Genomic DNA, 11,400 nt, shown 5'->3' with positions numbered 1-11,400 from the left:
TTTATTATGATATTATAATATATTATATATATATATATTTTTACATTACATTAATTTAGAATTTTAATAATTAAAATTGAGTATTTTACTGCTTGATTTAACATTCCCAACATACATTCTGAAATGTATTTTGATTGAAATGATGATTTAAAAAGATGTATTTATTAATTGAAGATGTAATGAGAATTAAATTTTTTGATTTATATTATTCATTTAAATATATTAATTTATTTTTATTTTATTAATTTTTGTTTTATTTATTTATTCTTTAACTTTTATTTATTTCTTATTTATAGAAAATATTTTTTCATTTTGATTTATTTATTAAAAAAACAATTTCATCCCTCGTTATCCAATTAATAATACCCAAATATATTGTAATTATTCAATGCATTGCGCAGACTAACTTGCAAGGAAAACACACTGTATTTGGTCAGTTATTTGAGTAGACATTTACACACATATACAGTATATGCACTAGAAATGTGCCTCAAGTTTCTATCAGAAGTGCTTTAGTTCACATTTTATACGCATGGTCTTTCTCATTTGCTCTAGTAAAGAGATCCTCACCGACACTTATTCAAGCTCCGCAGAGTCTGTCTATAGAAAATACATACTGTTTATTTGGGAAATGTGGGTGAACTAATCCATTAAGCTTGGCCAGCACTTGCCGGAACGCTGTAGATCACGATGCCATGTTTCACTTCAGTGTCTGCAGGTCATCTTAGATGTTCTGATGTTTTTGTATCTTCTTCTCAAACACCAGGGGTGGAGAGGTCACTGACCTCATAAGAGAGAAGAGCTTCACGGTCAGTCAGTGGCTGGATATCTGCGTATACGTTTCGTTGTCTCAGATTTGAAGGTGGTTTAGTTAATAAAGCTTTACAGTCCATCTCAGAGGAACATTTTTACTCCGATGTTTCTCCCTAAAATTAAATAGACTCAGATGACGCAATTGTTGACATGCAGTAAGAGAAATAAAAATCTGAGCAAGCCACATGGAATGACTTAAATCTGAGAAATCTGTCTCCACTTGTCCTCCATTTAATCTCATTCCTGTCTTGAAGAAACAATTGAGACAATAAGAAGTTCATTTGTGATTTTTCTCTCGTACGAGACCGTCTCCTCTTAATGTGTTTCTGTGTGTTTTATTTGAGTATTAGAGAGAGACAGAGCTGAAACGGACAAGACTAGGAACAAAGGAAGCCAAAACTTTCCTTTAATCTGGATGTTTATAGCAGAGTGTTTGAGGAAAGTCCCCCGGCTTTGTTCTCAGCGCCGTGTTTCTTATTCTTGTTCCGTAGAGACTGATTAGAGGGCAGGAGATTCTGTTACCTGATGTCCTCCATGTGTCTTCTAACTGCTGCTTCAATGTTTTTCTAGGGAAGCACGTTGAGGAAGAGGAAGATGTATGAAGAGTTCCTCAGTAAGGTGTCTATACTTGGTAAGTAATGAGAGCTTTAGTAGAGTCCTGTCAAAAGATTTCGATCTGTAAAACCGTTTTAGAGTAAATTGTTGCATTAAACACAAATACCTTGTGTATTAAACATGGGAAAATCTAAATTGTGCAAACTGTCCGCAAAACTATTCTTATAAAAAATGTTGCATTAAATGCAACGCACATTTGCGTACGTTTTACAAGTCTCATTTGTTAAAGTGCCCCTATTATGCCATATGCCAGTCGCCTACAATAGGTTTACATGCATGCAAGGTCAAAAAACACTATAGTTTTCTCAAAATATGCATTTAATATCACCTCATTTTCCAACGATTCTCAAACGATTCATTCGAAGCAGTTCTAAGATTCAGTCTCTCTAAATCCCTCCTTTCAGTGAGCCTACTCTGCTTTGATTGGTCAGATGGCCCAATCTGTTGTGATTGGTCTACCGTGTACAGCACATGTCGGAAACGATATGCCCATAGTTTGGTATTTTGAACGCTCGATAGAAAATAATAAACATCTATTATTTATCATACTTACAGTTTGTGATTCAGTGGAGCCAGCTGGTCCAAATAAACTAGGTACTGAGCTGTCTTTCAAGAAGAAGCATTTTGTGAAACCTGCGTTGAACTCCCAGTCGTCAGTAAAATGACGGGAACATAAAAAAGATTGGTGTTGTACTGCTGTGATACAGTGGGGGAAAAAAAGAATTTTAACCACTGGTTATTTGCAGCCTCATCATTCGGAAGTGAAAATGAAATGAATTTACTTTCACAACGTAGGACAGCGTCTTCTTAACATGATGTTAACCACATGAACAATTCAACTTGTTCGCGGCCAGCCAATGTAGAGCATAGGTGGGCATTATGCAAATGTGTTACCCGTCGAATTACTAATGACTCGTTTAGGGGTTTCAGAGTCGATTCTTCATTTTGGGAGACAGTAACTTTATTTATCGTGCACTTTTGGCTTTACAACTTTGCAGATCATCTACATTCACGTACAGCTACAATACACACTGCATGAAGAGCAATATTTGAAATGGCATAATAGGGTCCCTTTAACATTAGTTAATGCATTTGCTAAAGTTAACTATCAATTAGCAATATATTTTTTACAGCATGTATTAATCTTTGTTAATGTTAGGTAATAAACATATCCTTCATTGTTTGTTTGTTAATTCACACTGTACAGTAGCTAAGTACTATTAGATACAATACAATTATAGGTACTATTCATTGTTAGGTAATGTTAACTAGTTGTTAGTTAATGTTAACTAGTTAATGTAGTTGACTGGTACAAGAAATGAAATCTTATTGTAAAGTGTCAACTTATATTTTTATAAATTATTGTTTAAGAACAATAATTATTAATTATTAGCCCTAACTTATTAATTAAACAGGAGAATAATGACATTCTGTGTACAACATTTGAAAAACTTTCCTGTGTAAATCAATGCCTCCATGTAAACAAACCCAGGCAAAATGAATTTCAGTGTAAATTGTTCTTAAAAACATTCATATGTAAATATTTTTTTTATTAATAAAAGCATTGGTTTATGCTTGATTTACACATAAATTAGTTCTTCTCATGTTTTATAAATGAGGCCTGTTGAGTTTAAATAATCGGAAAACTTCTAGTACACTGAAAAAAGTTGTTGTACAATATTCTCTTAGAAATTGATAGTAAATTTCATAAACAATTGCAAAGAAACGGCAAGTATCACATTAAATTAAACATGAAACTTTGGAGTAGAAAAGGTAAAATAGTGTTTTTTTTTGTAAAACGTACAGTACACCAATAATCTTTGCTTTATTTACAACTTCAAAAAAATATATTTTTTACAGTGTATGCAGGTGTACACCATTAAAAATAAATTTGGAGAACAGTTTTAATTTCCACAACATTTTATTCTCTGTTTCTTTAGAAAACCATAATGTGCTGGTGCTTTAAATAACTCTGAATTCAAAAACACTGGTCAGAAGAACCTATAAATGAACATTTAACAACCTTTCGTTTTTTTAACTTCAAAACATGGCAACTCAAGAACCAAATATGTTGCCAAAAAGTGGTTCTTTAGAAGCTGAAGGTTGTACACTTTTAAAAAGTTCTTTATTAGCATCTGTGGTTCCCTGAAGAACCTTTAACATCCAATTTAACTTTCATTGCACAAAAGGTTCTTTATAGTGGAAGAAGGTTCTTTAGATTATTAAAATGTTCTTTACACTAAGAAAAAGAACTGTTGACTGAAAGGTTTTTTGGGGTATCATAAATGGTTCTTCTATGGCATCGCAGCAGAAACCCCCAAATTGGAACCTTAATTTTTAAGAGTGTATGCCGAATTTGAAGAACCCTCTATACTAACCTGAAGAACCCTTATTTCTAAGTGCGTAGCCTTGATTGATAGACAAAGCTGCGGCACGCAATGCCAGTTCTACCCTGACTTCCAGTGGTTTTGCATGGTGAGAAAGACAAAGAGGAGCGAGAGAGATGAACATTAAGATGGTCAGTTCTGCGGTGACCCCTTGTCCTTCAGCACCCTGAGGTCACTCGTCGTTCTAAATGGGGTTATTAAATGGCTGAACAAACACACTCCTCCTCTCGGTTTCCTCTGTTTTTCTTTCTCTCTGTGTGCTCCGTTTCACAGCCCTGTCACGGCCTGTCTTCAAACGCCCAGCTCTCTCGCTCTCCAAACCTCTTTTCTTCGCTCGTCTTCTCGCCTTTGAGGGGGGCATGTTTTCGTTTGCGCAAGATTTCTTTGAGATTGTGGTGAAATCGGCACTGTTTCGTGAAGTCTTGGAGTGTTTTACGATGGTTTGTGAGGTCTTGACACTTGTGAGTTCTTGCGCAAAATATATTTAATATTATTAAATATGGTCTTGTCTTCATTAAAAACAGGAACAATAAGCAATAATAAGCAAATATTTATTTATATTGTCATATCGGAGCATGTAAATAAAACATAATAATGAAATATTATATATATTTATAAAATATTATTAAATAAAAACTCATTTCTTTTTGTCTTCATTTAAAAAAATGTGTGGAAAACACCTTGATTATTGATTTTTAAATTATTTTTAACGTATTGAAATGGAAAAAAAACTTTAAAATATTAAGATATGTATTGAATCACAAAAATGTTTAATGTTTATTGTCACATTGGTACATATAGATACAAACTGAATAATTAAACATTATATATAAATATATTTAATATTATTAAATATTACATAAAAATTTATATTCGGTCTTGTTCTCATTTTAAAAAAAGCAATGATAAGCAAATATATATTTTTATTTATTATATAAAAATTATTTTCTTTTTGCATTCATTGTGTATTTTTGTATATTACGCTACAATACCCTAAAAGAGTAAGGTGCTAACATAGACACCCACATACACACTTTTTTTCTTAGTTGAAGCATACGACGTTGATTTTTCCCTCACTAACAGCTCATGTTACGACTGAAGCAGGTGGATGTCTGCCCAGGCGTGAGGATGTCTTAGCCAGCCTGATAAAGTGACCATTAGTCTGGGGCATGCAGACAGACCGGCCCCAACACACAAACACACACCTCAGCCTCACACAACAGCCCCCTTTTAACTTAATAGTTAACACTATTATGAGCTCTGATCTGAGAATGATTGTACGCTACTGTCCTGCATTGGGATGATGGGAAATGCACTGTGATGGGATGATGGGAAATGAAGAATGACAGAGCGAGCAAACAGTGAAAGGCAGAGGCGTTCATTATTGTTTGCAGCTGGAGGATGGAGCGGCGCTGCAGAAGTCCAGAGGGTTTTAGTGTGGTCGTGTTCGTGTGTGGTACGCCTGTGTGATGGATGCTGGAAGGTGGGAAGGGTTTGTGGAATGTGGTGGGCTTTGAATGATGGCTTGGGCGGTTTCTTTTCTCATGGCGACGGCTTCAGTAGCCCACGAGCACTTCAATAGTCCACTTCTAGGTCGAGATGCAGTCCTCACATTCTGCAGGAAGTTCATGACAAGCCTTGGTGTCTTTCTGATTAGTCGGTTTATTTATAAAAGCATTAGTCGGAGTCTCTGATGACACACCCACTGCTCACTCATGGACCACCGGATGCTCGTTGCACACAAAAAAAGCAAAGCTTTCAATGGTCTCTAAAAATATATCTGTCTGTGGCTGCTTGTTACTTTTGGTTAGATGGATATTCAACAACTTTTCTTTATAACTTCTATGCCTTTTATTTCAGTGCATTGCTGCTTTGTTGCACCATGATGTTATCATAGTATTATCAGATTTATAACATCTAGAGGTGTTACGATTCACTTGTTTTCCCGATGCATTGATCACAAATGCTGCTGATCCATACATTTTTGGATCGTGAGTTATTTGCTTCGGTCAAGAATTGATTTAAAATGCTAAAAATCGAACGAGTTGCGATTTGGGAAAGTATTATTCAATATTTTTAAATATATAAATAATTTACTTGATTTATGTAGCACACTATCATTTGCGTCCTCATGCACATACCATTGATAAAGTGGCCAAATTATTGCATGGCTACTACTACTGAAATAAAACGCTTTATTTTTATTGTCATATTGGTGCATGTAAATAAAACTTTAGTTAAATATTATATATAAATATATTTAATATTTTTTTAAAATATTTTTTGTCTTCGTTAAAACAAAAACTATGTAGAAAACATACCTTGATTATTCATTTAAAAATTATTTTGAATGTATGATTTTTATTTGCGTGAAAAATCACAGCTTTTTTTCAATAAGATAAAAAAAATATATATATATATTATTTTATTTTATTTTATTTATTTATTTATTTTTTTACAAAATGGGATCCGGAATACTTAGGTTTTCTCAGCACTAAAGTATTTTATCAGCTCATTGCACTCTGTTATATTCTAAGTAACATGTTTCAAACAGTGAAAGGCAGAGGCGTTCATTATTGTTTGCAGCTGGAGGATGGAGCGGCGCTGCAGAAGTCCAGAGGGTTTTAGTGTGGTCGTGTTCGTGTGTGGTACGCCTGTGTGATGGATGCTGGAAGGTGGGAAGGGTTTGTGGAATGTGGTGGGCTTTGAATGATGGCTTGGGCGGTTTCTTTTCTCATGGCGACGGCTTCAGTAGCCCACGAGCACTTCAATAGTCCACTTCTAGGTCGAGATGCAGTCCTCACATTCTGCAGGAAGTTCATGACAAGCCTTGGTGTCTTTCTGATTAGTCGGTTTATTTATAAAAGCATTAGTCGGAGCCTCTGATGACACACCCACTGCTCACTCATGGACCACCGGATGCTCGTTGCACACAAAAAAAGCAAAGCTTTCAATGGTCTCTAAAAATATATCTGTCTGTGGCTGCTTGTTACTTTTGGTTAGATGGATATTCAACAACTTTTCTTTATAACTTCTATGCCTTTTATTTCAGTGCATTGCTGCTTTGTTGCACCATGATGTTATCATAGTATTATCAGATTTATAACATCTAGAGGTGTTACGATTCACTTGTTTTCCCGATGCATTGATCACAAATGCTGCTGATCCATAAATTTTTGGATCGTGAGTTATTTGCTTCGGTCAAGAATTGATTTAAAATGCTAAAAATCGAACGAGTTGCGATTTGGGAAAGTATTATTCAATATTTTTAAATATATAAATAATTTACTTGATTTATGTAGCACACTATCATTTGCGTCCTCATGCACATACCATTGATAAAGTGGCCAAATTATTGCATGGCTACTACTACTGAAATAAAACGCTTTATTTTTATTGTCATATTGGTGCATGTAAATAAAACTTTAGTTAAATATTATATATAAATATATTTAATATTTTTTTAAAATATTTTTTGTCTTCGTTAAAACAAAAACTATGTAGAAAACATACCTTGATTATTCATTTAAAAATTATTTTGAATGTATGATTTTTATTTGCGTGAAAAATCACAGCTTTTTTTCAATAAGATAAAAAAAATATATATATATATTATTTTATTTTATTTTATTTATTTATTTATTTTTTTACAAAATGGGATCCGGAATACTTAGGTTTTCTCAGCACTAAAGTATTTTATCAGCTCATTGCACTCTGTTATATTCTAAGTAACATGTTTTACATGTATTTAATGTGTTCAGGTTTCTGGGTGCAATAAACATAAAGCCTTAAGAGGATAGCTCACCCAAAAAGGAAAATCTGTCATCATTTAGTCATCCTCAAGTTGTTCAAGTTTTTTTCTTCTAATCTTCTGCTGAACAGTGAACACAAAAGAAGATATTTTGTAGACTGTGGGTAACCAAACTGTTGACGATAGCCATTGACTTCTACAGTATGGGAAAAAAATATAGATGAATTTTCAGTTTTGGGTGAACTGTCCCTTTAAGTAGTTTTTTTTTCTTGCTTAAGACACATTGGGAGAAGTATTTACATAATCATATGAATGCACTTTAAAAAAATGTTTTATCAAATCTCATTGTGAATCGGATTGAATCAAATTGTTCTGAATCTGCAGAAATAGTTCCTGAATTGAACTGAAAACCTATGGATTGTAAATTGAATCGATTCACTTTCTCCCCAAATATTCACACCCCCTAACAACATTGTTATTATTATTATTGTCGCCCCTTGAATCCTGAGTTCAAGGGTTGAAGTTAAAGGGGTCATATGATGTTGCTAAAAAGAACATTATTTTGTGAATTTGGTGTAATGAAATGTGTTTAAGGTTCAAAAAACGCATTACTTTCCACATACTGTACATTATTGTTTCTCCTCTATGCCCCGCCTTTCTGAAACACGTCGATTTTTACAAAGCTCATCGTTCTGAAAAGCGAGGTGTGCTCTGATTGGCCAGCTATCCAGTGCATTGTGATTGGCTGAATACCTCAAGCGTGTGACGGAAATGTTACGCCCCTGACCATATTATGATGCCCTGTCCGGCCGGAGCGACGAGACAAAAACAATAAAACCCATTATAAATGAAGCATTTGTTGCATCCAGTGGGGACATAATTATGGATTATAATGACTTATACTGTCTTTTTATGCATTGCATCGCGCCACGTAAACATAAAACCATGTCTGCATTTGTGATCGGAGAAATGACAAACAACAAGCGCTACTCTACACTGCTCAAAACTCGCATTTGAATAGTCAGTGGCAAATTCTTTAAATATAGAAAACGTACTTACAGTCTGTGAGTCAGACACTCTCGCTTTGTGCTGTCAACACCAAAGAGCACATTTACATTTCTGAAAGCCCTCGTGGTGCTGATTCAGCATTCTTCTCATTCTCTGCCAGATCTTTGAACAATATTTTGATTAACTCCACATTTATGAAGATGTTGTGAAGTCTGGAGGGGGCTCTTTTCCCGTCTGTGCATGTACTCATATTTTCAGCACCTCTCTCTTTTTTCCTTCTCATTCTCTCCTCCATGAAGGTTGCAGAACTAATATCATCAGGCTGTTGAGTGAAGTAGAGCTCTAAACCTTCATTTGGATGCCTCTTGTTCCTGACTTGTGCTCCCATGAATCCACCTGTTTATTGCTTGCTTATTAAAGGTGATTCCTAAAGCAAGCATGACTTTTATTTTTGCTTAAACTTTGGGTGATGTTTTGAACAAACCTCTAATAATAACTAGTAAACTTTGGTTCGTAACTCATCCTGAACCACTTTTGTGCCACAGACATGAATGATTCCTCTAATCACAAGGCTTGTTGAGGAGATATAATGGATTGATGATTTATTCCTAGCAGACAAAAATCCCATTGATGGAGAAATTAGATTTTTGGGTTGGCCTGCTCATCATTTTGATAAAACATTCCTGATGTTGTGGAGCCAAACATCACACAGGTGAAACGTTGCATTACTATAGTATCTGTTAGATTTATTGTGGATTTGAGATTGATGACGCTCAGGTAAAGTCGTGAGTATGTGTGTTTGGAAAAGGCTTTTGTAAGAATTCTTCCTTTGGGGAATGTTATAAATCTGAGACTGATGAGCCGTATAAAGTGAATCTGGGACAACACACATTTGTAGCAGAAATGTTAGCTCTTCGCTGATGAACAATGGAAGGAGAGGCTCGCCAGTGTTGAGTCTGTGTGAGTGTGACTGACTGCAAGTGTGGGAAACCTGCTGCTGTGTCCAGATGTGAGTGTGTGTGTGTGTGTGTGGCTTCAGACAAACAGACAGAAGCACTTGCAAATCTAGTTTCCAAAGGAAATGTCTTTAGCAAGAATATATTCTATTCTATTCTATTCTATTCACCCAGTTCTATTCTGGTCTTATCTAGTTATTGTAGTTATTTGTATTTACACTACCTTTCAAAAGTTCAGGGTCAATAAGATGTTGCTAGGCTGCATTTATTTGATCAAAAATGCAGTAATATTGTGAAATATTATTGCAGTGTAAAATAACTGCTTTCTATTCGAATATGTTTTAAAGTGTAACTTATTCCTGTGAGTCAAAGCTGAATTTTCAGCATCATTACTCCAGTCTTCTGTGTCACATGATCCTTCAGAAACTGACACATTTTTTTCAGAATCCTTTGATGAATCGAAAGTTAGAACAGCATTTATAGAAATATAAATTTTTTTACTAACAGTGTAAATGTATGTAAACTATATATTTCAGTGCATACTTGCTGGGGAAAAAAAGGTTGCTCAGTTTTGTTCTATTCCATGTTCTATTCTTTTCTATTCACTCTGCACTTTTCTGTTCTATTCTGCGTTCTATTCTGCTCTGATCTATTGTATTTGTTCTATTCTGTTTCTATTCTATTTACTCTTTACTGTTCTATTCTGCCTGGTGTTCTATTGTAATTTTTTCTGTTATATTCTATATGTTCTGTTCTGCTCTTTTTCTTCAAATCTATTCTGTTTTGTATTGTTCTATCCACTTTGCTCTGTTCTATTCTCTTTTTTCTGTTTGTTTTTCTGTGCTTTTTTGTATTCTTCTACTCCAATATGCATTTTTATCATCTTGTGTTCATCAGGGCCAGGGAAGAGCAGGGCAGAGAGACAGATAAAAATAAATTCTATATGTTCTGTTCTGCTCTTTTTCTTCAAATCTATTCTGTTTTGTATTGTTCTATCCACTTTGCTCTGTTCTATTCTCTTTTTTCTGTTTGCTGTTTGTTTTTCTGTGCTTTTTTGTATTCTTCTACTCCAATATGCATTTTTATCATCTTGTGTTCATCAGGGCCAGGGAAGAGCAGGGCAGAGAGACAGATAAAAATAAATGAAGATGACTTTAGCATGAGACACAGCTCTGCCTCGCTGCTTGTTTGTGTCTCTCTCTCTTCTGTTCCTCTGTTTCTGCCTGATTCCCAGTGCCGGGTGGCCAGCGGTTCAGTGATGGAATGTGGGCTGCAGACTTTCACACAGGGTCAGGCCCAGACTTCAGACCTGAGTGAGGGAACCAGGGACGGCTTTTTACAGACACACTGACACAGGCTTGGGAAGGGAGAGATGTGTGGGTGTCATTGTCCAACTCTGGTCCCATAGTTCTTCCTTTTTGCTTCTTGTTTGTCTGGACAGACACTGTGAATGAAACTTCTTCCTTTTAGTTATTTCACCTCTTTCATTTTTGTGGTTTGGACCATCATTCACACACACACACACACACACACACACACACACACACACGACTAATTACACACTAAATAGGAAGATCACAGGACACATATTGAAACAAAGTTTGTTGCTTGCAGCCTTAAACTGACATTTTGTTATTGATTTATCACATTATGGTTCTGCTCCAAAGCCAAGTGAACTGCCTTGCTCTCTACTTCCAACATCAGGGTGACCATACATACTCTTTTTCATGGACATATCCTGGCCAGGATTTCTAAATAACCTAAAATATCTGGGATTTGGCTGTTTTCCTTTGTTGACATGCTTTCTACAGTCCTCATACAATCTATCTATCTATCTATCTATCTATCTATCTATCTATCTATCTATCTA

At 35.1% G+C, this 11,400-nt stretch overlaps 1 protein-coding gene across 1 annotated transcript in view; it reads left to right on the top strand.

Moving 5' to 3' along the window:
* The window catches only part of LOC107563218 (cAMP-dependent protein kinase type I-beta regulatory subunit), a 68,781-nt gene that overhangs the window by 48,620 nt on the left and 8,761 nt on the right, over positions 1–11,400 (top strand). Inside the window, exons 8-9 of the mRNA XM_016248031.1 lie at positions 1,384–1,444; positions 9,975–9,979. Coding sequence (XP_016103517.1) covers positions 1,384–1,444; positions 9,975–9,979 — 66 coding nt within the window. The remainder of the gene's footprint in view (positions 1–1,383; positions 1,445–9,974; positions 9,980–11,400) is intronic.

This window comes from Sinocyclocheilus grahami, unplaced genomic scaffold, assembly GCF_001515645.1.
Source record: "Sinocyclocheilus grahami isolate Dianchi unplaced genomic scaffold, SAMN03320097.WGS_v1.1 scaffold863.1, whole genome shotgun sequence".
NCBI classification, from domain to species: domain Eukaryota; kingdom Metazoa; phylum Chordata; class Actinopteri; order Cypriniformes; family Cyprinidae; genus Sinocyclocheilus; species Sinocyclocheilus grahami.
The sequence above is the reverse complement of the archived record's forward strand: the minus strand, read 5'-3'. Positions and strand labels throughout refer to the sequence as shown.